At 49.7% G+C, this 27915-nt stretch overlaps 1 protein-coding gene across 7 annotated transcripts in view; it reads left to right on the forward strand.

The window, feature by feature from the left end:
- nap1l4b (nucleosome assembly protein 1-like 4b) overlaps positions 1–27915 on the forward strand; it is a 186201-nt gene that overhangs the window by 54422 nt on the left and 103864 nt on the right. For all 7 annotated transcript variants that reach the window (XM_072518959.1, XM_072518954.1, XM_072518960.1 and 4 more), the window contains exons 5-7: positions 6058–6199; positions 24629–24709; positions 26241–26372. In XM_072518959.1, coding sequence (XP_072375060.1) covers positions 6058–6199; positions 24629–24709; positions 26241–26372 — 355 coding nt within the window. The remainder of the gene's footprint in view (positions 1–6057; positions 6200–24628; positions 24710–26240; positions 26373–27915) is intronic.

The raw sequence follows: 27915 nt of genomic DNA on the forward strand, positions 1-27915 counted from the left end.
CTGTTTAGACCCTATTTCCTCAGATAACCGGCTGCGGGTAAAATGTAATTGGGAAGTCATGGCCTGCGTTCTTTAGCAGGTAATTATTTGTATTACCTAACTCCAGGATTGGCCTGAAGTCTACAGGAATTGAAGATCAATATCCAGGACACGTATAATCCTGGAGAAAAATGAACAGAAACATCAGAAAATAAAATTTCCTTTACCGTATATAAATAGATTGAAGATAGGGTAGGAGAGGCTTTTTGGCTGACAGTCAAACATCATACATGGTTTGCTTTTCATTTGGCATAGGGAGGCAGTGCTTCAAAAGGGTGGATGTGTTTGCCAACTAATGGCTGGAGCTTGGAGGCAAGTCATGTGGTGAAACCTCATTTAATCACAGGCGATCCCAGTAAGAGAAGATCTTGTCTCAATAAAGTAATCCAGCAGACCTATGACTCTGTTTGTAGCTCATCCTGCCCAGAGTAGAGCACGTGGACCTACTCCGAGAGAAAATTTACGGTAGTTTGCTTTTAGAGTTAGGGGGCAGCTCGGTAGCACTGTGGTTAGCACAATTGCTTCACACCTCCAGGGTCCCAGGTTCGATTCCAGCTTGGGTCACTGTCTGTGGGAAGTCTGCACGTTCTCCCCGTGTCTGCGTGGGTTTCCTCCGGGTGCTCCGGTTTCCTCCTACAGTCCAAAGACGTGCATGTTAGGTGGATTGGCCACGCTAAATTGCCCTTAGTGTCCAAAATTGCTCTTCATGTTGGGTGGGGTTACTGGGTTATAGGGATAGGGTGGCGGTGTGGACCTTGGGTAGGGTGCTCTTTCCAAGAGCCGGTGCAGACTCGATGGGCCGAATGGCCTCCTTCTGCACTAAATTCGATGAAAAGTTTAAAAAAATATATGTTTTGTTGAAAATAGTATAACAATATAATATAAGACATGCGCTTCAGGTTACAATATAAAAATAACACGTCAGCAGTTAAGAACACACCCAAACTTAACTCCCCTTTAACAGCTGATGGTCACTAACTTTGGAAAAATAAAATGAATGGCTGTCATCTCGGGTAGAACCCCTCTACCGACTTCCTAATGGTGTACTTGACCTTCTCCAAATGTAAAAATTGCATGAGGTCACCCAACCAGGCCGAGGCACTGGGCGGAGTAGGTGACCTCCACCCAAGCAAAACCCAAGTTACTGTGAAAAGCCCCTAGTCGCCACATTCCGACTCCTGTTCGGGGAGGCTGGTACGGGAAATCATGGACCACCCAGATAACGAAAGCTAAATCTGTCAAGGTGAAATGGTAACGTCCCCAGATTAGCTCCACTCGGGGGATTAACCAGGAAGTATTTACTCTTGTACCCAGACAAGGAGCCAAAACTTCTCATTAGCTTCATTATCTCATCCACAGGGGAGACTGGGTCCATACCATAAAAAAGCAGATCACCTGCTTTCAAGGGCATCCTATACTCCCTCCCTCCTTGACTTATCCCCTTCCACCTATCAAAAGATCTCAGCGCTATGGCCGGTGGTTCAATTCCTAAAGCAAATAGAAGCAGAGACAGTAGACATCCCTGCCCAGTATCCCTGTACAAAAAAAAAATTCTCCGAGCTCAGGGTATTAGTGCAGACACTAGCTGTGGGGTCCCATACAGTAACCAAACCCAAGATATGAACTTTTGCCCAAAATCAAACCTCCGAAGGATCTGAGATAACCCACCCTACCCTATCAAACGCTTTATCAGCGTCCATGGGCACAATCACCTTGGATCGGGCACAGGAGAGGGGGTTCGAACAATATTTAACAGCCAGCATGTGTTAGCCGACAATTGCTGACCCTTACGAAACCTGTCTGGTCTTTCGCAATCACCCCTGGAAGGCAGGTCTCCAACTGCAGCGGCAACACCGTCGCAAGTAATTTAGCGTCCGTGCTCAAAAACAAAATGCGTCAAAACATCCCACGTTCCGCCGCTAAAAGATGCGAAAAGCAGCGTCAAAGAAAGGAGGAAACGCGGGTTCGCCACCAAAGGAGAAGACGAACAAAAGCAAAAGTGTTGACAGGATGGCGGAAGCCGAACTGCAAGGCGGGACCGCACTACTTATGGTGGAGAAGATGACCGAGGTGATGGTGGTGGAGCTGGAAAAACGTTTGGTGAGGCACATGGAGATCCTGAGGAAAGAGATGGTGGTCGTGGTGAGGTCATTGTTGGAGGAGGCAATCGGCCCGATCAGGGTGGAGGTGGCAAAGGCATTGGCCGAGGTGAGAGAGCAGGGCGAGAAGATGAAGGAGGTGGAGGAGGCCGTGACACGACACAGCGACCAGGTCACCTCGATGGGGGACGAGCTGCGGAGGGTGGTGGAGGTTAACAGAGGGCTCCGAGCAAAGTTGGAAGACTTGGAAAACCGCTCAAGGCGGCACAATTTGAGAATTGTGGGCTTGCCCGAAGGGACAGAGGGCCCAAGTCCAACGCAATACTTCGCTAAGAAGTTGGCGGAGCTGATGGGGGAGGGTGAGAACCCCACCCTGTACGAGCTAGACCGAGCTCATCGGTCATTAAGGCCGAAGCCCAAAGTGAACGAGCCGCCAAGGGCAGTAATTATCTGCTTCCATAGGTTTTGCATGAAGGAGAAAGTATTAAGCGTGAGGTGCTGTGGGATGGTACTGCGGTTCGGATCTACAAGGACTGGACGGTGGAGTTGGCAAAAAGACAAGTGGCGTTTGGGCGAGTAAAGGCGGCTTTGGACAAGGAGGTGCGATTTGGTGTGGTGTACCCGGCGAAGTTGAGAGTAACATATAAAGCCAAAGACTTTTATTTTGAGACAGCGGAGGCGGCTGAGGCGTTCGTGAGGGCAGAAGGCTTGGGACAGACGTGAAGAGCGGAACTGGAAGAAAGACTGGACTGTGTTTGAGCGGCTGGAAAATGTACAAATGTTACAACTTTCTTTTTACTGATTTGTATTGTAATTTGAAATTTACTTCTCTTTGCATTGTTACAGAGTTCAAGTTAATGGCGTTCTGTGTTGCGACGGTTAAATGTTATGTTAGTGAATTGTAGGGGTTGGATTGTTGGGCTTGTTTTGGTGTTTCTTTCTCTGGGACTGGGCGGAAGGGGGCGAGAGGTATTGGTGGGGGGGAGCCACCCGCGCTAGCTAACTAGAGTCAGTTAGTGAACTGGGGTGAGGTGAGAGGAGGACTGCGGACATTGGAGCCTGGATAGCAGGCTTCAGTGGGCCTACGAGGCGAGCAAGAGTGGATGGAGGGAGGGATGTTGGGGGATGTTTTTGTAGGGGGGGTTCTTGGGAGTGGGGGAAGGGGGTTCGATGTTAACAATGGATAGGGGCTGGTCAGGCTTATGGGGCAGGGCCCGGTGGTATGGTGATGGTGGATAAGAAAGGTTTGGGGGGGGGTGGTGAGAGACCCCCAGTAAGGATAATCACGTGGAACGTGAGAGGGCTAGGACGTCCGGTCAAGTGGTCAAGGGTGCTTGCACATCTTAAAAGTTTGAAAGCCGATGTAGCAATGCTGCAGGAGACTCACTTGAGGGGTTTTGGTCCTATCCAAAGCTAAGGGAGTACTGGAAGGAGGTGTTTAGGGTAATTTCCAAGGTGGTGCGTGTGAAACTGGACCCGGGTCCCCAGGAGGCCATATTCGGGGAGTCGGACCAGCCAGGGTTGGAAACTGGAGCGGAGGCAGATATCATAGCCTTCGCCTCGTTGATCGCCCGAAGGCGGATCCTGCTGGGATGGAGAGCAGCCTCTCCACCCAGTGCCCTGGCGTGGCGGGGGGACCTGTTGGAATACTTGACCCTTGAGAAGGTTAAGTTCGAATTGAGGGGCAGCTCGGAAGGGTTCTACAAGTCACGGGCACTATTTATTATGCACTTTCAAGAACTGGATAACATCGAACATTAGTTTTGGGGGGGGGGCTGTGTAGATTAAGGGTGACTATGGGTAATCACTGATTCCTTTTTATCATTTGTTTATGTAAACATGTGGGCTGAGGTTTGGGGGTTGGTGGGCGGATGGGATCGTTGTTATTAAGGGATTTACATATCTTGCTGATTATTGTTTATTGTTGATGGGTGTAAATGTGGGAGAAAATGTGAAAAAGGAGGAGAATTAAAAAAATATATATTTTTTAAAAACATCCCACGTTCCGTAGGGTTCTTTGTCCTTCAAGATCAGATAAATAGAAACCGGTGCAAGTGTAACAGGCAACAGACCTCAGGACAAGGACACATGGGACACAACCGACAGAATACCCTTCGTCGTCCAGTACTTCCCCGGAGCGGAGAAACTACGTCGTCATCTTCACAGCCTTCAACACGTCATTGATGACGATGAACATCTTGCCAAGGTCATCCCCACCCCCCCACTACTTGCCTTCAAACAACCGCGCAACCTCAAACGAACCATTGTTTGCAGCAAACTACCCAGTCTTCAGAACAGCGACCACGACACCACACAACCCTGCCATGGCAATCTCTGCAAGACGTGCCAGATCATCGACATGGATACCACTATTACATGTGAGAACACCACCCACCAGGTACGTGGTACGTACTCGTGCGACTCGGCCAACGTTGTCTACCTCGTACGCTGCAGGAAAGGATGTCCCGAAGCGTGGTACATTGGCGAGACCATGCAGACGCTGCGACAACGAATGAACGGACATCGCGCAACAATCACCAGGCAGGAATGTTCCCTTCCAGTCGGAGAACACTTCAGCAGTCAAGGGCATTCAGCCTCTGATCTCCGGGTAAGCGTTCTCCAAGGCGGCCTTCAGGACGCGCGACAACGCAGAATCGCCGAGCAGAAACTTATAGCCAAGTTCCGCACATGAGTGCGGCCTCAACCGGGACCTGGGATTCATGTCACATTACATTCATCCCCCACCATCTGGCCTGCAAAATCCTACCAACTGTCCTGGCTTGATGCAATTCACACCTCTTTAACCTGGGGTTACCCCATCTCTGGATCTGTAAAGATTTAATCACCTGCTAATGCTCTCATTCCAAGCATTGTTTGGCATCTTTGAATTTGTCTATATATGTGTTTCTGGAACATACCTCTTCATTCACCTGAGGAAGGAGCAGCGCTCCGAAAGCTAGTGACATCGAAACAAACCTGTTGGGCTTTAACCTGGTGTTGTAAGACTTCGTACTGTGCTCACCCCAGTCCAACGCCGGCATCTCCACATCAGGACAAGGAGTCATTGAACATGTTCAATATTAACAAGATCAACTGACCCACAAACGTCTTGGAGAACTCAATGGGGAATCCATTGGGGCCGTGAGCTCTACCCGTCTGCATTAACCCAATACCTTTCAAAATCTCCTTGGGGGCCCCAAAAGTGAGCGAGGTTGTCTAAATTATTACTCCTCTCCAATTGAAAAAAATATTTGATTTGTGAATGCACTGAATTCTGAAAATTCTAAAATTGGAAGTATCTCCTTTATTCTTTTTGCCTCCTGTCTCCTTTCCTCAAGCTGTGGTTGTTTGCTGGGGTAAGGCCCATGCCCTTTGGCATTTGGTGAATGTCAGCAGAAGATGCATTAAAGCTTATCGCCAGTATCCATGCCTGCTTATTTTAGGATAGTGGGTGGATGACTGAGTGAGAGCCTTGGCTAGTTATGCCCTCTAACTCTTCAATTGCTGAAATTAATTGCACCACCCTTGCTAGGGTTGCCAATCCTTCCACATATGACTGAGTGCCTCCTAAAACTGAGGATCGATCGCCAGTGGATGTAACTGGAATTAGAGTAGTGTTTAATGCAAAGAGAATTTGTAAAGAATATCTAGAAGATGTGCTATTGCTTTAATTCTTAGCTTGAACATTTACATGCATGAGAACAAATGTTTTAATTTTAAGGTACAAAAAATGGTGGTAGTGTGAAGGAGCTAAATTAACAAGTTGAGTTACCACTATGAATGTTTCAGAAAATGGGTAATTCAGCTCCCTCACACACTACACTGAGGATGTGGGATGGAGTTGCATTCTCATTATTAAAAGACTGAAAACAGTGTAAACTATACTTCAGTTATCTGGTATTAATTGTTTTTTGTGCAGTTTACCTAAAGTTGTAAAGAGAAGAATAAACGCGTTGAAACATCTTCAGGTCAAGTGTGCCCACATAGAAGCCAAATTTTATGAGGAAGTTCATGAGTTGGAGCGGAAATATGCAGCCCTTTACCAGCCATATTTTGAAAAGGTAAGGATGCTTAAAAGAGAGCCATTTCTATATTGCCTGTGAAGCAATCCCTTACCTCTTGAGTAATCACTTAACTGTTTTAGACCAATGTGCTGGTACTTGGTCAGTATATTAGGACTTATTTGGAATCACATCACTTGGAAATACCACAAATATGACTATCACGTGTTTGTCAGTTTTCAGTTGTGGAAATTTTGAAATGTTTTAAAGAAATGCCCATTTGCATTTGGTAACTTGGGATGACCCTGTCTAGCCCGCTGATGCTTCTGCCCTCCATTCAGGTATACCAGTTGCTGTCCTGGGTGGTTATTGTGCCATGTTTTAGTCATCCTCCTCTTACCTGAGCTTAACTGACCTCGCCCATGCATAGGCCCAGATCATTGAATGGATTGCCACTGCATCCGATGATTGACTGCGAAACTTATTAAAAGGCGGATATGCAATGGCTAATATTCCTTTCTGGCGCAAAAACAAAACCGGAAAAGTGGCACAATCATGGCTAACCAAATAAATTAAGCATAGTGTTGGATCCAAAGAGGAGTCATATAAAGTCATGAGAAAAATAGCAGTTTAGAATTCCGCAATTTCCCAAGGGCAAAAATGGAGTATGAAAATAAACTTGCATGGAAGATAAAAGCCGCTTCGACAAGTAAATAAAAAGAACAAAAACGTGAAGACAAATGTAGTTCCCTTATAGTCCGAAATGGGTGGATTTATAAATAGGGAACAAGGAAATGGTAGTGTTTAAACTACTTTAGTTCTGTCTTCATGGAGGAAGACACTTCCCAGAAATGCTAGGGAAGCGAGGGTCTAGTGAAAAGCAGGATTTGAAGGAAATTAGTGTTAGTAAAACTTGAGCTGGAAAAATTAATGGGACTGAAAGCCAATAAATCTTAGCCTGCTAATCTCTACCACAGAAGGCTGTGGAGTCAAGTCACTGAGGAATAGATTTCTAGATTCCAAAGGCCTCAAGGGCAATGGGGAGAATGCAGGAATGTGGCATTGTGATAGAGGATCAGCCATAATCATGATGAATGGCGGAGAAGGCTTGAAGGGCCGACAAGACCTACTCCTATTTTCCATGTTTCTATCCCTCCAATTTGATGCTGCTATGCATTTCTTCTATGATGATCGAATCCCGGCTGTCACAAATGTGCAGTGTTCCCTGGGGAACTCTGTCAAGAGTGTCAGTGTAAAACTGGATGCACCCCCTGTAACAGCACTAGTAGCTGCATGTTAAGCCAGGGATGTGTGGGCCGAGTGGGTGGGTGATTGGAGCGGTCAGTTGTGTAGTTACTCAAGTGTTCAGCCAACTTTTTAAAAAATATATTTTTATAACGTTTTGAAAATTTTTATAATAATAACATCAACAATGACATCAACATGGTATAATAAACATTTTCTCCCCCCACCCCATCCCAATCTTCACACACCCCAACCATAAAACAACAATCTGGCCCTCTCTTTCCTCTTCTCTCTCTCTCTCTCTCTCTCTCTCTCTCTCTCTCTCTCTCTCTCTCTCTCTTCCCCCCCCCCCCCCCCCCGGGAGTACTGCATCTGTTGACATTTTAACGGCCAAGACATCAGCCTCTTTCGCCACCTGAACTCACGGCTCTTCAACTCTCCAAAGGTCGCTACCTCCGGACTCGGCACCACCCTTGTTTTTAGTACCATGGACATTGCCTTTGCAAAACCCTCTAAGCTTCGGGCATGCCCAAAACATGTGGCCATGATTTGCTGGGCTTCCTGCGCACCTCGCACACCTGTCCTCTACCCCGAAAAACTTGCTCATCCGGACCACAGTCATGTGAACCCGGTGGACTACCTTGAACTGTATCAGGCTAAGCCTGGCACATCATGAGGAGGTATTAACCCTGCTTAGGGCATCCGCCCATAGACCCGCCTCTATCTCTCCTAGCTCGTCCTCCCACTTGCCCTTAAGCTCCTCCACCGGAGGTTCCTCCGCCTCCGAAAGCTCCTGGTAAATATCTGAAACCTTCGCCTCTCCCACCCAGGTACTGGAGACAACTCTGTCCTGTATCCCCTGTGGCGGCAGCAGCGGAAAGGCCGGAACCTGCTTTCTCAGGAAGTCTCACATCTGCAAATACCTAAATCCGTTCCCTGCTGGCAATTCAAATTTATCCTCCAAGGCTGTCAAGCTGGAAAGCTCCCGTCTATAAATAGATCCCCCATCCTTCTAATTCCTGCCCTTTGCCATCTCCGGAATCCGCCATCTAGCCTACCCGGTACAAACCGATGATTATTATAAATCGGGGTCCAAACCTATGCTCCCTCCAGTCTCTTGTATCTCCTCCATTGGCCCGAGATTCACAGAGCCGCCAGCACCACCGGACGTGTGGAGTATCGGGCCAGCGAGAACGGAAGAGGTGCCATTATCAGTGCTCCCAAACTAGTGTCTTTGCATGACGCGCCTCCATCCGCTCCCACACCGACCCCTCCCCCACTACCCACTTCCTAATCATGGCTATATTAGCCGCCTAGTAGTAATTGCAGATGTTCGGCAGTACCATTCGAAACGGCAGCCCTCGCAGCCTCTTCTCCTGTCCTCTTGCCTGGATTGCGAACACCTCGCTTTTTCCCATGTTCAATTTATACCCCGAAAAATTGCCAAATTCCCCCAGGATACGCATTACTTCCCCCATCCTCTCCAACGGGTTCTATGGCCAGAGCAAACATTTTTGGGGAGAGGGGGCACCCGTGCCTCATCCCCCAGTGTAGTTTAAAATACCCCGACCTCAGCCGGTTCGTACGCACACTCGCTATTAGTGCCTGATCGAGCAACCGCACCCAGTCAATAAAGCCCTCACCAAACCCAAACCTTCCCAGTGCCTCCCACAGGTAATTCTACTCCACCCAATCAAAAGCCACCTCTGCGTTCATCGTTACCTCCACTTCCTCTCCACCCCCAGGACACAGTTTTCTATCCTTATGGCCAGTATCTTACGGTTTGGCGTCCACATTCAGTAGAGAAATTGGCCTGTATGACCCGCATTGCTCAGGATCCTTCTCCCGTTTCAGGATCAATGAAATCGAGGCTTGTGACATTGTTGGGGGGAGGATTTCCTTCTCTCTTGCTTCATTAAATGTCCTCACCAGCAGTGGGCTTAATATCTCTGAAAAGGTCTTATAGAATTCCACCGGGTAGCCGTCAGGCCCCGGGGCCTTGCCCGACTGCATGCCCTCCAGGCCCTCCATTATTTCCTCAATCTCAATTGGGGCTCCCAGCCCTTCCACCAGATCCTCATCTTCTTTCTGAAACCTCAACTGATCCACAAACTACCTCATCCCCTTCACCCCAGCCGGGGGTTCCGACTCCTTTAATTCACTACAGAAGTCTTTTTTTTTTTATTAAATATTTTATTGAAAATTTTTGGTCAACCAACACAGTACATTGTGCATCCTTTACACAATATTATAACAACACAAATAACAATGACCTATTTTATAAACAAAAAATGAATAAATAATAAATAACAAAAATGAAAACTAGCCCTAATTGGCAACTGCCTTGTCACAAGTAACACTCTCCAAAAGTATAATTTAACAGTCCAATATATAATTATCTGTAGCAACGACCTATACATACTATACAGTATATATTAACAACCCTGAGAGTCCTTCTGGTTCCTCCTCCTCTCTCCCTCCCTTCCCCCCCCCCCCCCCCCCCCCCCGATCCTGGGCTGCTGCTGCTGCCTTCTTTTTCCCATTCCGTCTATCTTTCTGCGAGGTATTCGACGAACGGTTGCCACCGCCTGGTGAACCCTTGAGCCGACCCCCTTAGGACGAACTTAATCCGCTCTAGCTTTATAAACCCCGCCATGTCATTTATCCAGGTCTCCACCCCCGGGGGCTTGGCTTCTTTCCACATTAGCAATATCCTGCGCCGGGCTACTAGGGACGCAAAGGCCAAAACATCGGCCTCTCTCGCCTCCTGCACTCTCGGCTCTTGTGCAACCCCAAATATAGCCAACCCCCAGCTTGGTTCGACCCGGACTCCTACTACTTTTGAAAGCACCTTTGTCACCCCCATCCAAAACCTCTGTAGTGCCGGGCATGACCAAAACATATGGGTATGATTCGCTGGGCTTCTCGAGCACCTCGCACACCTATCCTCCACCCCAAAAAATTTACTGAGCCGTGCTCCAGTCATATGTGCCCTGTGTAATACCTTAAACTGAATCAGGCTTAGCCTGGCACACGAGGATGACGAGTTTACCCTGCTTAGGGCATCTGCCCACAGCCCCTCCCCGATCTCCTCCCCCAGCTCTTCTTCCCATTTCCCTTTTAGTTCATCTACCATAGTCTCCCCTTCGTCCCTCATTTCCCTTTATATATCTGACACCTTACCATCCCCCACCCATGTCTTTGAGATCACTCTGTCCTGCACCTCTTGTGTCGGGAGCTGCGGGAATTCCCTCACCTGTTGCCTCGCAAAAGCCCTCAGTTGCATAAACCTGAATGCATTCCCTTGGGGCAACCCATATTTCTCGGTCAGCGCTCCCAGACTCGCAAACTTCCCATCCACAAACAGATCTTTCAGTTGCGTTATTCCTGCTCTTTGCCACATTCCATATCCCCCATCCATTCCCCCTGGGGCAAACCTATGGTTGTTTCTTATCGGGGACCCCCCCAAGGCTCCAGTCTTTCCCCTATGCCATCTCCACTGTCCCCAAATCTTCAGTGTAGCCACCACCACCGGGCTTGTGGTGTAGTTCCTCGGTGAGAACGGCAATGGGGCTGTCACCATAGCCTGTAGGCTAGTCCCCCTACAGGACGCCCTCTCTAATCTCTTCCACGCCGCTCCCTCCTCCTCTCCCATCCACTTACTCACCATTGAAATATTAGCGGCCCAATAATACTCACTTAGGCTCGGTAGTGCCAGCCCCCCCCCTATCCCTGCTACGCTGTAAGAATCCCTTCCTCACTCTCGGGGTCTTCCCGGTCCACACAAAACCCATGATGCTCTTTTCAATCCTTTTTAAAAAAAAAGCCTTCGTGATCACCACCGGGAGGCACTGAAACACAAAGAGGAATCTCGGGAGGACCACCATCTTAACCGCCTGCACCCTCCCTGCCATTGACAGGGATACCATATCCCATCTCTTGAAATCCTCCTCCATCTGTTCCACCAACCGCGTTAAATTTAACCTATGCAATGTGCCCCAATTCTTAGCTATCTGGATCCCCAGGTAACGAAAGTCCCTTGTTACCTTCCTCAGCGGTAGGTCCTCTATTTCTCTACTCTGCTCCCCTGGATGCACCACAAACAACTCACTTTTCCCCATGTTCAATTTATACCCTGAAAAATCCCCAAACTCCCCAAGTATCCGCATTATTTCTGGCATCCCCTCCGCCGGGTCCGCCACGTATAGTAGCAAATCGTCCGCATACAAAGATACCCGGTGCTCTTCTCCTCCCCTAAGTACTCCCCTCCACTTCTTGGAACCCCTCAACGCTATCGCCAGGGGCTCAATCGCCAGTGCAAACAATAATGGAGACAGAGGGCATCCCTGCCTTGTCCCTCTATGGAGCCGAAAATATGCAGATCCCCGTCCATTCGTGACCACGCTCGCCACTGGGGCCCTATACAACAGCTGCACCCATCTAACATACCCCTCTCCAAAACCAAATCTCCTCAACACCTCCCACAAATAATCCCACTCCACTCTATCAAATGCTTTCTCGGCATCCATCGCCACTACTATCTCCGTTTCTCCCTCTGGTGGGGCCATCATCATTACCCCTAACAACCTCCGTATATTCGTGTTCAGCTGTCTCCCCTTCACAAACCCAGTTTGGTCCTCGTGGACCACCCCCGGGACACATTCCTCTATTCTCATTGCCATTACCTTGGCCAGGATCTTGGCATCTACATTTAGGAGGGAAATAGGTCTATAGGACCCGCATTGTAGCGGGTCCTTTTCCTTCTTTAAGAGAAGCGATATCGTTGCTTCAGACATAGTCGGGGGCAGTTGTCCCCTTTCCTTTGCCTCATTAAAGGTCCTCGTCAGTACCGGGGCGAGCAAGTCCACATATTTTCTATAGAATTCGACTGGGAATCCATCCGGTCCCGGGGCCTTTCCCGCCTGCATGCTCCTAATTCCTTTCACCACTTCTTCTACCTCGATCTGTGCTCCCAGTCCCACCCTTTCCTGCTCTTCCACCTTGGGAAATTCCAGCCGATCCAAGAAGCCCATCATTCTCTCCCTCCCATCCGGGGGTTGAGCTTCATATAATTTTTTATAAAATGTCTTGAACACTCCATTCACTCTCTCCGCTCCCCGCTCCATCTCTCCTTCGTCATCCCTCACTCCCCCTATTTCCCTCGCTGCTCCCCTTTTCCTCAATTGGTGTGCCAGCAACCTGCTCGCCTTCTCCCCATATTCGTACTGTACACCCTGTGCCTTCCTTCATTGTGCCTCTGCAGTGCCTGTAGTCAGCAAGTCAAATTCTACATGTAGCCTTTGCCTTTCCCTGTACAGTCCCTCCTCCGGTGCTTCCGCATATTGTCTGTCCACCCTCAAAAGTTCTTGCAGCAACCGCTCCCGTTCCTTACTCTCCTGCTTCCCTTTATGTGCCCTTATTGATATCAGCTCCCCTCTAACCACCGCCTTCAACGCCTCCCAGACCACTCCCACCTGGACCTCCCCATTATCATTGAGTTCCAAGTACTTTTCAATGCACCCCCTCACCCTTAGACACACCCCCTCATCTGCCATTAGTCCCATGTCCATTCTCCAGGGTGGGCGCCCTCCTGTTTCCTCCCCTATCTCCAAGTCCACCCAGTGTGGAGCGTGATCCGAAATGGCTATAGCCGTATACTCCGTTCCCCTCACCTTCGGGATCAATGCCCTACCCAGCACAAAAAAGTCTATTCGCGAGTAGACTTTATGGACATAGGAGAAAAACGAGAACTCCTTACTCCTAGGTCTGCTAAATCTCCACGGGTCTACACCTCCCATCTGCTCCATAAAATCTTTAAGCACCTTGGTTGCTGCCGGCCTCCTTCCAGTCCTGGACTTCGACCTATCCAGCCCTGGTTCCAACACCGTATTAAAATCTCCCCCCATTATCAGCTTTCCCATCTCTAGGTCCGGAATGCGTCCTAGCATCCGCCTCATAAAATTGGCATCATCCCAGTTCGGGGCATATACGTTTACCAAAACCACCGTCTCCCCCTGTAGTTTGCCACTCACCATCACGTATCTGCCCCCGTTATCCGCCACTATAGTCTTTGCCTCGAACATTACCCGCTTCCCCACTAATATAGCCACCCCCCTGTTTTTCGCATCTAGCCCCGAATGGAACACCTGCCCCACCCATCCTTTGCGTAGCCTAACCTGGTCTATCAGTTTCAGGTGCGTTTCCTGTAACATAACCACATCTGCCTTAAGTTTCTTAAGGTGTGCGAGTACCCGTGCCCTCTTTATCGGCCCGTTCAGCCCTCTCACGTTCCACGTGATCAACCGAGTTGGGGGGCTTCCTACCCCCCCCTTGTCGATTAGCCATCACCTTTTTCCAGCTCCTCACCCAGTTCCCACGCAGCTGTATCTCCCCCAGGCGGTGCCCCCCCGCCCATCCTCTCCCATACCAGCTCCCCCCTCTCCCCAGCAGCAGCAACCCAGTAATTCCCCCCTCCCACCCCCCCCGCTAGATCCCCCGCTAGCGTAATTAATCCCCCCATGTTGCTCCCAGAAGTCAGCAAACTCTGGCTGACCTCTGCTTCCCCCCGTGACCTCGGCTCGCACCGTGCGACGCCCCCTCCTTCCTGCTTCTCTATTCCCGCCATGATTATCATAGCGCGGGAACCAAGCCCGCGCTTCTCCCTTGGCCCCGCCCCCAATGGCCAACGCCCCATCTCCTCCACCTCCCCTCCTCCCCCCATCACCACCTGTGGGAGAGAGAAAAGTTACCACATCGCAGGATTAGTACATAAAACCCCTCTTTGCCCCCCACATTCGCCCCACCGCTTTGTTCGAACGTTCTTTTTAATAACCCGCTCATTCCAGTTTTTCTTCCACAATAAAAGTCCACGCTTCATCCGCCGTCTCAAAGTAGTGGTGCCTCCCTCGATATGTGACCCACAGTCTTGCCGGTTGCAGCATTCCAAATTTTATCTTCTTTTTATGAAGCACCGCCTTGGCCCGATTAAAGCTCGCCCTCCTTCTCGCCACCTCCGCACTCCAGTCTTGATAAACGCGGATCACCGCGTTCTCCCATTTACTGCTCCGAGTTTTCTTCGCCCATCTAAGGACCATTTCTCTATCCTTAAAACGGAGGAATCTCACCACTATGGCTCTGGGAATTTCTCCTGCTCTCGGTCCTCGCGCCATCACTCGGTATGCTCCCTCCACCTCCAACGGACCCGCCGGGGCCTCCGCTCCCATTAACGAGTGCAGCATCGTGCTCACATATGCCCCGACGTCCGCTCCCTCCACACCTTCAGGAAGACCAAGAATCCTCAGGTTGTTCCTCCTTGCGTTGTTTTCCAGTGCCTCCAACCTTTCCACACATCGTTTCTGATGTGCCTCCTGCGTCTCCGTCTTCACCACCAGGCCCTGTATATCGTCCTCATTCTCGGCTGCCTTTGCCTTCACGACCCGAAGCTCCCGCTCCTGGGTCTTTTGTTCCTCCTTTAGCCCTTCGATCGCCTGTAGTATCGGGGCCAACAGCTCTTTCTTCATTTCCTTTTTGATCTCTTCCACACAGCATTTCAAGAACTCTTGTTGTTCAGGGCCCCATGTTAAACTGCCACCTTCCGACGCCATCTTGGTTTTTGCTTGCCTTCCTTGCCGCTGTTCTAAAGGATCCACTGCAATCTGGCCACTCTCTCCTCCTTTTTCCATCCGTATCCAGGGGGGATTCCCTCCTGGTTTACCGCACAGTGTTTTTAGCCGTCAGAATTGCCGTTGGGGCTCCTATCAAGAGCCCAAAAGTCCGTTTCACAGGGAGCTGCCGAAACGTGCGACTCAGCTGGTCATCGCCGCACCCGGAAGTCCACTACAGAAGTCTTTAATCACCTCGTTCACTCCTGCTCGGTCCAGGACAGTATTCCCACCTCTACTCTACTTTACCTATCTCCCTGGCCGCCTCCCTTTTCCTGAGCTGGTGCGCTAACATTCTGGCTGCCTTTACCCCGTACTCATAAATCGGGGCGATTACCTTCCTCAACTGTTCCACTGCTTTCCCTGTGGTCAACCGCCCAAACTCCGCCTGTAACCTCAGTAGCCCCGTGTCCGGGGCCTCCGAGTTACTCCTGTCCACCTGGAGTATCTCCTCCTCTAACCTGTCCCTCTCAGCCCGTTCCGCCTTTTCTCTGTGGGCCCGTACTGAGATTAATTCCCCTCTGACCAATGCCTTCAAAGCTTCCCAAACAGTCACTGCAGAGACCTTCCCCCGTATCATTTGTTTCCATGTAGTTCTGGATGGAATTGTTAACCCGCCCACAGATCGCTTCGTCCACTAGCAACCCCACATCCAGTCTCCACAGCGGGCATTACCCTCTCTCCGCACTAACCTGTAGATCCACCCAATGCGGGGCATGATCCGACACTGCGATTGCCGAGTACTCGGTATCCACCACCTCCGGTATTAGCGCCCTGCCCAGAACAAAAAAGTTGATGCGAGAGTTTACCTTGTGGACATGAGAAAAAGGAAAACTCCTTTCCCCTTGGTCGTGCAAACCTCCATCAGTCCACTCCCCCCATCTGTTCCATAAACCCCTTCAATTCCTTTGCTGCAGCTGGCCTCCTCCCTGTCCTGGATTTTGACCGGTCCAATTCCGGATCAATGACTGTGTTAAAGTCTCCTCCCATGAGCAGGTTATGTGACTCTAAATCTGGGATCTTACCTAACACCCGCCTCATAAATTCCACATCGTCCCAATTCGGAGCATGTATGTTCACGAGTACCACTCTCACCCCCTCCAACTTCCCACTCCCCATTATGTACCTACCCCCCTTGTCTGACACGATTCTCCCTGCCTCGAATGCCACTCGTTTGTTGATCATGATCGCTGCCCCCCTCGTCTTTGAGTCCAGCCCTGAATGGCTAACCCACCCCTTTCTCAATCTCGCCTGCTCTGTAACCTTTAGGTGTGTCTTTTGTAGCATTGCCACGTCCGCCTTCAGCCCCCTCAAATGCACGAACACGCAAGCTCTCTTGACTGGCCCATTCAGATCTCTGATGCCCCATGTAATCAGCCTGGTTGTGCCCCCTCCCCCACTTTAGAAAAAAAAACACCCCGAAACAGAACCAACCCCAAAGACCATCCCCCCCCTCTAACCAGCTCCCTGCAAGACAGTTTCCTTTAGCCATCCAAACAGCCCCTTATTACACATAACACTACTTACACTGATACAGCACAGCACAACAAATCGCCACCACTGTACTCTCCAAGGCTTCAGTGTTTTTTAATTCGACTCCAGCTTTTCTTTAATAAAAGTCTATACTTCGTTTGGTATTTTGAAGTAGAAGTCCCGTTCCTGATATGTGACCCGCAGAAGGGCTGGGTACAGCATCCCAAACTTCACCTCCTTAAAGAGGGCACTTTTTGCCTAATTAAACCCAGCTCGCTTCTTGGCCAAATCCGCGCCCAGGTCCTGATAAATGCGCAGCTCGCAATTCTCCCACTTGCTGCTCCGTTCCTTCTTGGCCCACCGCAGAACGTGTTCCTGGTCCAGGAATCGGTGAAAGCGGCTCGTTGCTCGGTGCACTCCATCCACTTCCAGGGGCCGAGGGAACACCTCGGCCCCCATCAACTTCTCCAACATGTCCGTCACATAAGTCCTCACGTCCGATCCCTCACTGCCTTCAGACAATTCTAAGATTCTGCCTCTTGGATCTGTTCTCCAGGTCCTCCAGCTTCTCCTGCATTCTTCTCTGGGGGTCTTTCATCATCACCACCTTGGTCTCCAGCACGGTTATGTACTCCTCGAACTCGGACACCATTTTCTCCACCTCCTGGATCGCTCTCCCATGGGTCTCTTGATTCTGCACAATTTGATCAATCGAAGCCGTAATCGGGTCCAGCATGTCTTCCTTCAGCTTGGCAAAGCAATCTTCAAAAAAACTCCTCCAGCTGCCTCGTCGACCACTGTGCCGTCTTCCCGCAGCCCTTGCTCACCATCCTGCTTTGCCGGCTCTGCTCGCGTCTTCCTTATAGGACTTTGTCTTCTCACATGGCCACTTTTGGTCCAATTCTCCATACACCAGAGGGGGATTTCTCCACACTGGTTCACCCTTCACCGATTTATCCCATAAAATCCAGAAAAAACCGGGGGGGAAAGTTCCAAAAGTTCGTCACAGGCGGGAGCTATCAAACGTGTGAGTTACCCCTCCATGGTCGCCGCCGGAAGTCCTTCCAGCCAACTTTTAACTATCTTAACATCCAGGAACGTCCCACCGATTTGTCTGAATTGTGTGACTGTCTCTCGGAACCAGATTCTCGCTCATCCATCCACTCACAAAAAGCAGGGACCCAATGAGCAGCGCAATTGCCCATTAGAAGTTTAAATTTCCCAGACAACTCCCATTTACGTTTACAAATCAAGACTTTCGCAGGGTCCCAACAGACATCTTCAGTTGTACGTTTTGTCTCCGAAGGTCCAGATCTGGAAAGTTTGCCCTTTATTTTGTTCTGCATTCTCCAAAGAGCATATCAAGGCACTGCTCACTGTTTCCTTACGATAAACGACCCCAACTGCCCCACCCTCCTCTCTCTCTTGTCAATCATCCCACTCAGTACATTGAGGCTAATCTTGGCATAGTAACAGTGTCCATTTCACCAAATCTCGCTCCGGACTGACTGTTTTTTCTCCTTTGAGCACCTAACTCTGTCAATTCCTTGCACGTCTCCTGTAAAATCTTCATTCTTTCCCACCACCCGAACCTCATTCATTTTTCCAGAATGACTTCTAATTTGGGGGGGGGGGGGCCCTCCAGGGTTACTAGTCTGTTTACATGTCGCTAACCGTCTATGTCCCCTTTTCCTGTCTCCACCTTTTGAACGTGGTGTCCATTGTTGTGGGTGTGAACCTGTGGTTATTACAGATGGGGGCCTTTGTGGACATTTCGGTTAGGCTGCAGTGTTGTCTCATTTGATACCAAATGAGTGTGGTTAGCACCACTGTGCTTTGAGTGTTTGACCTGAGGGGTTGGGGCTGCGATCAGGCCTCCCAAACTTCTTCTCCTTTGTAGGGCCTTTTTTGGATGCACCCACCCCACCCCACGCGCAAGCACACTGCTATCCACTATGCCCCGACCTCCAGCTCCATCCCTCTCCCTTCTGGGTTAACTGGGAAGACTTCACCTTTGCTCAGGTTGAGTTTGTAGCCCAAAAAGGTTCCAATAGAGTGAAACGCTGTGCTCTCTGACCACCCTCTGGATGCCTCTCCAGCTTTTCGCTGTTCTGAGGGTGATCAGTAGTGGGAATAATGGGCATCCCTGCCTCTTGCATCTGAGCAGCTGGAAGTATTTAGAGCTGATGGTGTTATTCCCGTAAGCTCGCCATAGGAGTGCTATACAGTAGCTTCACCCAGGAGGTGAACCCTGATCCAAGTCTAAATCGCTCCAGTACCTCCATGAGGTACTTCCACTCGACTGTCAAAGGCCTTTACTGCGTCCAGGGAGATGATCACTTCTGGTGGTCTCTCCCTGGATGCAGTCGTTATCACGTACAGCAGGCACCTCATGTTCGATGTTAGTTGTCTGCCCTTGATAATGCCCATCTGGTCCTCTGTGACCAACTCTGGTTACGCAGCTCTCCATCCGCCTAGCCACGTTTTTGCCGGGATTTTCGCCTCTACATTGAGCAGCGAGATGGGTCTATAGGACCCACAGTCAGTCGGATCTTTGCCTTTTTTGGGTAGCTGTGATATTGAGGCTTGCGCCAGTGTTGGCGACAGAGAGCGCCTTACCAGCGAGTCTGCGAACATTTCCCACGGGTGCAGGGCTTGTGCTGACATGAATGTTTTGCAGAAGTCCGCTGGGAATTCATTTGGCCCTGCCGCCTAACTGGCCTGCATGGCGTTGGTACTCTCCGTGACATCCCACAGTCCTGATGGTGTTTCCGCAGGTCGAAGTCCATTTGTAGCCTTTTCCCCTCTGCCAGACACTCTACGGTCGGGGCTGTGGCGTACTGCGGGTCCACCTCCAGTATGAAGTCGATCAGCTGTTGCCTAGCTGGCCTATCCTTCCTGTCTCTGTGTGCTTTCTACACAATATTTTCTCCTCTGATCACAGCCTTCAGCTGTGAGACCTCCCCATTCCAGTCTATGGCCTGTGATATCGTTTTGCAAAATGCCTTATTGGCAAGGAGGGCCGTGTCCAACCTCCATGGCGCGTGTTAGGCCCAACCCATCTCCAACCTCACAACCATGTAATGTGGAGCGTGGCTAGAGATTACGATTGCGGAGTATTCCACTCTTGCTACCCTTGCAAACTCTGCTTTCCCCGCTACAAAAGTCAATCCTGGTGTTGACCCTGTGTACCTGGGAGAAGGAGAACTTCTTCTACGATGGGTGTGTGAACCTCCATTGGTCCACTGTTCCCATCAGTTCTATGAACGTGCCTAGTTCCTTCGCCATGTTAGACTTTTTCCTCCCCCGATTTGGGTTTTGATCTGTCTGTCCGTGGGTCCTGTACGCAGTTAAACTCCCCCCGTCGGTATATGTCTGTCGGGGATTTCCACCATGGTCGTCTTTATGAATTCCGTGGCTTTGTTGAATTCTGCCTGGCACTTGGCCAGGTCTTCCCTGCTGTCTACACCCTGATCGATTGACCCTCCCAGTTGCAGGGCGTTGTCTGCCTGGCCCATTTCAGGATTCTTTCCCGTACCTGTGCAGCTTCGCGATGGTGGCCTTTTAAAAAATATATATATATTTATTCAATTTTCAGCAAAACACTCCAAACAGAAAAAAAAGAATAAAGCACAAAACAAGCAAAAATTGTACGTGAGATTTCCAGCAAAATACACTTGATGAACCCTGCCATATCGTTAATCCAGGCTTCCACGCTTGGGGGCTTCGCATCCCTCCACATTAGTAGGATCCTCCGCCGGGCTACCAGGGACACAAAGGCCAGAACACCGGCCTCTTTCGGCTCCTGCACTCCTGGCTTGTCCGATACCCCAAATAATGCTATCCCCCAGCTCGGCTTGACCTGGGTGTTCACCACTTTGGACATAGTCCTCGCAAAGCCCCTCCAGCGCCAGGCACGTCCAGAACTTATGGGCGTGATTAGCTGGGCTCCCCGAGCACCTCACACACCTGTCCTCCACCCCAAAAAACCTACTCCTCCTCGCCCCTATCATATGCACCCGATGGACAACTTTGAACTGTATTAGGCTGAGCCTGGCGCAAGAGGAGGAAGAATTAACCCTACTCAGGGCATCAGCCCACAGATCTTCATCCAGCTCCTCCTCCCACTTGCCCTTTAACTCCTCCACCGAGGCCTCCTCCGCCTCCTGCAGTACCTGGTAGATCGCCGAGACCTTGCCTTCACCAACCCATACACCCGAAATCACCCTGTCCTGAATCAATTTGTGCTGGGAGCAGTGGAAATTCCCTCACCTGCCGTCTCAAACGCCCTCACTTCCATGTACCTAAATGCATTCTTGAGAGGTAACCCAAATTTCTCCTCTAGCGCCCCTAGGCTTTCAAAAGTCCCATCGATGAATAGGTCCCCCATTCTTTTAATCCCTGCCCGATGCCAGCTCAGAAACCCCCCATCCACCCTACCCGGAACGAACCTGTGGTTCTCGCGTATCGGGGACCAGACCGAGGCCCCACCTCGCCTCTATGTCTCCTCCACTGCCCCCAGATCTTCAGAGTCGCCGCCACCACCGGACTCGTGGTGTACCTTGTCGGCAGAAGCGGCAACGGTGCCGTCACCAACGCCCCCAGACTCGTACCCACACAAGACGCCACCTCTAGCCTCTTCCACGCCGCCCCTTCTCCCTCCATTACCCACTTACGGGTCATCACCACATTAGCTGCCCAATAATAGCCACATAGATTCGGCAGCGCAGCCCCCCCCCCTGTTCCTGCTATGCTCCAAAAACACCCTCTTCACCCTCGGGGTCTTATTCGCCCATACGAATCCCATAATACCCCTGCTTACCCGTTTTTAAAAAGCCTTTGGGATTAGGATGAGCAGGCACTGGAACACAAACAGGAATCTCGGGAGGACCGTCATCTTGACCGACTGCAACCTACCCGCCAGGGAGAGTGGCAGCAAATCCCATCTCTTGAAATCCTCCTCCATCTGTTCCACCAACCGTGTCAAATTGAGCTTGTGCAGGGCCCCCCAGTTCTTAGCTACCTGGATCCCCAGGTATCAGAAGCTCCTCTCCGCCCTCTTCAGCAGTAGCTCGTCTCCCCCTTCCCTGGTCCCCCGCATGCACCACAAAGAGCTCACTCTTTCCCACGTTGAGCTTATAGCCCGAGAAGTCTCCAAACTCCCTAAGGATCCGCCATCCCCTCAATAGGTCATCAGCATATAACGACACCTGGTGTCCCCCGTCCCCTCCAGTTCCTAGACTCCCTCAGTGCCATGGCCAGCGGCTCAATTGCCAGTGCAAACAACAAGGGGGATAAGGGACATCCCTGCCTCGTCCTACAGTACAATCTAAAGTACTCCGCCCTCTGTCGGTTTGTAGCCACACTCGCCACTGGGGCCCTATATAACAGCCTGACCCATCTTATGAACCCTTCCCCGAATCCAAACCTCTGCAGCACTTCCCAGAGATACTCCCACTCCACCCGATCAAAGGTCTTCTCCGTGTCCATAGCCGCCACTACCTCCACTTCCCCCTCCACCGAGGGCATCATGATCACATTTAAGAGCCTCCACACATTCGTGTTTAACTGCCTGCCCCTCACAAACCCCGCCTGGTCCTCATGGATCACCCCCGGGACACATTCCTCAATCCTAGCCAGAACCTTCACCAACAACTTAGCGTCTACATTGAGGAGCAAAATCGGCCTATACGATCCACATTGCAATGGATTCTTGTCCCGCTTCGAAATCAACGAGATCAGCGCCTGGGACATTGTCGCAGGGTCCCCTCCTCCCTCGCCTCATTAAAAGTTCTCACCAGCAGCGGGCCCACATACTTTCTGTAAAATTCAACTGGGAACCCGTCCGGACCCGGGGCCTTCCCCACCTGCATGCGCCCCAATCCTTTAATCAGCTCCTCCAGCCCAATCGGCTCCCCCAAACCAGCCACCTGCTCCTCCTCCACCCTCGGGAACCTCAGTTGGTCCAAGAATCGCCGCATCGCATTCTCTCTCCCCCCCCCTCCGGGGGCTCAGACCTATACAGATCCCCATAGAAGTCCCTAAATACCTCTTTTATTCTCACCGCACTCCGCACCATATTTCCCCCTCTATCTCTAATTCCACCAATCTCCCTCGCTGCCTCCCTCTTACGAAGCTGATGTGCCAGCATCCGGCTCACCTTCTCCCCATACTCATTTACCACCCCCTGCATTTCCTCCACTGCGCCTCTGCTTTTCCCGTGGTCAATAGATCAAATTCCATTTGGAGGTTTCGTCGCTCCCTAAGCAGCCCCTCCTCGGGGGCCTCTGCATAGCTCCTGTCCACCCTTAATATCTCCCCCACCAATCTCTCCCTCTCCCTCCTCTCTCTTCTCCCTATAGGCCCTAATGGAAATTAGCTCTCCCCTAATCACCGCCTTCAGAGCCTACAAGACTACCCCCACCTGCACCTCCCCATTGTCGTTGGCCTCCATGTATCCTTGAATACACCCCCGGATCCGCCCGCACACCCCCTCATCTGCCAACAGTCCCACATCGAGGCGCCACAACGGGTGCTGGTCCCTCTCCTCCCCCCAACTCCAGCTCCACCCAATGTGGGGCGTGGTCCGAGATGGCTCTAGCCGAATATTCCGTTCCCTACACTTTCGGGATTAGTGCCCTACTCATTATAAAGAAATCTATCCGGGAATAGGCTTTATGGACGTGGGAGAAAAAAGAAAATTCTCTGGCCACCGGCCTGGCAAACCTCCACGGATCCACTCCCCCCCCCCCCCCATATGGTCCATAAACCCCCTGAGCACCTTGGCTGCAGCCGGCATCTTACCCGTCCTGGACCTGGAACGGTCCAGTGCTGGGTCCAGCACCGTGTTGAAGTCACCCCCCCCCCCCATTATCAAGCTCCCTGCCTCCAGATCCGGGATCCGACCCAACATACGTTCCATAAATCCAGCATCATCCCAATTCGGGGCATATACGTTCACCTGTGTCGCCTGCAACCTACCACTCACCATCACGTATCGACCTCCATTATCCGCCACAATATTCATCGCCTCAAACGGCACCTACTTCCCCACCAGTATCGCAACCCCTCTATTCTTCGCATCCAGCCCCGAGTAAAAGACCTGCCCTACCCATCCCTTTCTCAGCCTGACCTGATCTGCCACCTTCAAGTGTTGAGCATTGTAACTACATATGCCCCAGCGTCGGACCCCTCCATTCCTTCAGGGAGACCCAGAATCCGAAGATTCTTCCTCCTCGACCTGTTCTCCAGGTCCTCAAACTTCTCCTGCAACTTCTTGTGTAGCGCCTCGTGCGCCTCCACCTTCACCACCAGGCCCAAAATCTCGTCCTCGTTCTCTGAGGCCTGCTGCCGCACATCTCGAATCGCCGCCCCTTGGGCCTTCTGGGTCTCCACCAGCTTTTCGATCGACGCCTTCATTGGCACCAGCACTTCTGCTCCCAAAAGTCCATTCTTGGCGGGAGCTGCCGAACGTGCGACCTACTAGGCATAGCCGCAACCGGAAGTCGCGATGGTGGACGTTGATTGTTCCCCAGCTTGGGGGATCTGTGGGCTCTGTCTACTTCTGGCAGCATGGGAAAGCTGTCTATGTTCCCACCACGTTACCCAGCATTTGGGCCACATATTCCCTGGGGTTCCGGTCCTCGGTTACCTCCGGAACACCCACTATGTGAAGGCTCTGGCACCACGGCTGATTTTCCTGATCCTCGACCTTTCTTCTTAGTGTTCCATTATCGCTTCTTAGTGTTCCATTTCTAGCTCCCTTATCGCTGTGTCCTGGGCCTCCAAGCATTTGAACATGGGACAGGAGTAGATAATTCAGCCCACGGGCTTGCTCTGCCATTCAAATCCATGGTCATGTAAACAGCACACAGTTGACAAGGAGTATGATAAATGGTCCTTATTCCATGCATAAGAGTTGGTACTGGTTATTAAAGCATTGTTAAGGTGGGCTATACATTTGCGGATTTTAATGTGCTGTGATTTTGCTGTTATGTAATGAACTAGATCCAAAACAATTATTGCATTCCACCTGGTTGCTTTCAAACAAAATGTTATACTTTCTCATAATCCCCAAACGTTTATAATCTGTATGTTTCTCTTTTTACAGAGACGAGACATAACAACAGGAAATGTAGAACCTACAGATGCCGAATGTGAATGGCACAGTGAGGAAGAGGAAGAGCTAGCAGTAAGTCGGAAATTTTGTATCCGTAATTGTTTCTCATTCTTCTTGGGCCTGTCCAGTGCCAGTGACATTTCTGTAGGCCTGCTCTCGTCCCTTTTTGTTTTGTTTTTTAAAAATAAATTTCGAGTACCCAATTTTTTTCCAATTAAGGGGCAATTTAGTGTGGCCGATCCACCTACCTTGCATATCTTTGGGTTACGGGGGGAGAAACCCACGCAGACAAGGACAGAATGAGCAAACTCCGCACAGATAGGGGGCCGGGATTGAACCCGAGTCCTCGGCGCTGCAAGGCAGCAGTGCTAACCACTGTGCCACCGTGCTGCCCTTGCTCTCTTTCCTTTTAAAACATAGATTTAACGCTTGTGTGTAGAATAAAGTTGTCTTTACACTGCCCTACCATTGTACCCCAGCCCAACATGGAAAATGCGTCCCTTACTGCACAAAATGATGCTTTCTATTTTGCATATCAGAATCATAGAATCCCTACAGTGCAGAAGGAGGCCATTTGGCCCATCAAGTCTGCACAGGCCCTACGAAAGAGCACCCTACCCAGGCCCACACTCTATCCCCGTAACCCCATCTATCCTTTTGGACACGAGAGGAATTTTGCGTTGCCTATCCAACTAACCTGCACATCTTTGGACTGTGGGAGGAAACCCATGTAACCACTGGGAGAATGTGCAAACTCCACACGGTAAACCGAGGACGGAATTGAACCCGGGTCTCTGGCGCTGAGGCAGCAGTGCTAACCACTGTGCCACCATGCTGCCCACATTCTTTGGCCTCAACTAATTTTTGCCATAGGACTATGTTAAGTGCAGTTCTGTATTGTAGGCAAATGCTTATTGGAAAGTGGTATGGACTGTGTAAATTACTTTCTTTTAAAGATACTTTATAGCAGAAAGGAAGTTTGTTCCTGGATATACATCCAGGTGGCAGAAGTGAATGATCAATGTTTAATATATTGCACCATCGCATCCCGAGCAGTGAGACTGAGGAGAGCTATATGAGAAGAATCAATGTACTTGAAACCTTGATCAAAACGTTGGGAAGCAAGTGCACTTTGAAAATACATCCTTCACTGGTCAATGCAAGTGCTTGCAGTCCAGTTTACTTTAGGCCCATGACTTCCTGGTTCCCAAGCGTCATATTTAAGGGGCACCCCAATGATGCAGTGGAGAATCCCTCGAGGAAGTGCCCACCTAATGGTTTACTCGGAAATTGCTCAGAAGTGCTAACTTTGGATGGTTCTGCCAGTTTTACCCTGATAGTTACTCTGAAAGAGCTAGAGGAGGAAAAAACACTTGCAACTCCAGAGTAACCATTGAAAGAAAAACCAAGACCCAGCCTCGCACTGCTCCTGTCTCACCCAGCCTGGGTGAAGATGGTTGGGCGAGGCAGGTGCTTTGGAATACCAATGCCAGAGATTGCCACTCTGAGGAAGTTACGAGCCTATCATTACAATATGATGAAACTACTTATTTATCCTGTTTTGAAATGTACTGATCAAGATTAAATGCGTTTGTATAAATAGGAAGAAATGAAAAAGAAAGCAGCAATAGAGGAAAAAAAGGAAGAATCTGAGCAGGAGGAGAATCCCAAAGGAATACCTGAATTCTGGGTCACAATATTCAGAAATGTAGATATGCTGAGTGAACTTGTGGAGGTGAGCAAGGGACTCATCAGGTGCTGCAAGATAATTTTCTAGTTACATGAAACATTGCTGTATTTTTCTGTTTTCCAAAGTTTGTTTATTCTTTTTAGGTAGCAAAGCTATTTAGCTCTGAATTTCATTTAAGTTCTTATTGTTTAATGCATTTTAGGTGGTGAGGTGCTTCAGAGGAAATATTACTTTCATATAAATGTTCTCATGTTTCATTTAAAATATACATCAGGTAACGGTCCCATACATATTGAACAAATCTAATATCTGGTCATCAGATAGTAACCAGCATTGCCATATTGTACTACAGTACCACTATCTTATATTTTCACTTCCATGACAGTGCCACATCATTAGAACTGAAGTAACAATAGCTTTCTTTCCTATTCAGTGATCAGATTTTGAAATGTTTTTATACTGCCGCCACCTTTCATATATTTTCTGTATAATTTCAGTGCCATATGTCATTCTTCAGCTAAGTCGATAGCCAAGTGCCCTGTGCATTCATTTGCTTGTGCTGCTCTGTAACCAGTTACTAAGAAACCAGCCTTTGAACAATGATGTCCAATGGTTTTTTGTTTCATCTCCCTTCGGCCTCAGCTGATATCTAGGAACTGTGCATAAGTGTACAGCTGATGAGCCTGTTTATCTGTTTTAACCTTCTATAAATGCCGTTGAGCCAGAGTTAAATGTCCATATGCTAAATATTAACAGATGTCCTAATTTGCAGGGTATAGATTCTTTTTTTAAAATTTAGAGTACCCAATTGATTTTTTTTTTCCAATTAAGGGGCAATTTAGTGTGGCCAATTCACCTACCCTGCACATTTTTGGATTGTGGGGGCAAAACCCACGCAAACACGGGGAGAATGTTCAAACTGCACACGGACAGTGAGCCAGGATCGAACCTTGGGCCTCAGCGCCGTGAGGCAGCAGGGCTAACCCACTGCGCCACCATGCTGCCCCTCGATTCTTAAGTAAAACAACCTATTGAACTCTTTCTGAATGTCCCAAGTGCCAAATTATTTTGTTTGGCATGTTTGAGACAGTGCATGGGAGACTCTTTGTTTACAATTGAGATCATTTTGATATTTATAATCTTGTGTGTAGCTGGATGGCGCAGTGGTTAGAACTGTTGTCTCATGGCGCTGAGGATCCGGGCTCGATCCCGGTCCCAGGTCACTGACCGTGTGGAGTTTGCACATTCTCCCATGTCTGCATGAGTCTCACCCCCACAACCCAAAAAGATGTGCCGGGTAGATGATTTGGCCACACTAAATTACCCCTTAATTGGGGGGAGAAAAGAATTGGGTACTCTAAATTTATTTTTTAAAAGCGTGTGTGTAACATATGCTATGACCTGTGTAATAGTTGCGTAACACTTTTTCAGTCAATCGTAGGCAATTTTTTTCTTACTCTAACAAACATTATCATTCCTATCTTTGAGATTGACTCTGAGCCCTAAATCTTGAAGCTACAACAGACCATGTTGTTTTTTTCTAATTTTAGAGTACCCAATTCATTTTTTCCAATTAAGGGACAATTTA

Source organism: Scyliorhinus torazame, chromosome 10 (genome assembly GCF_047496885.1).
Source record: "Scyliorhinus torazame isolate Kashiwa2021f chromosome 10, sScyTor2.1, whole genome shotgun sequence".
NCBI classification, from domain to species: Eukaryota; Metazoa; Chordata; class Chondrichthyes; order Carcharhiniformes; family Scyliorhinidae; genus Scyliorhinus; species Scyliorhinus torazame.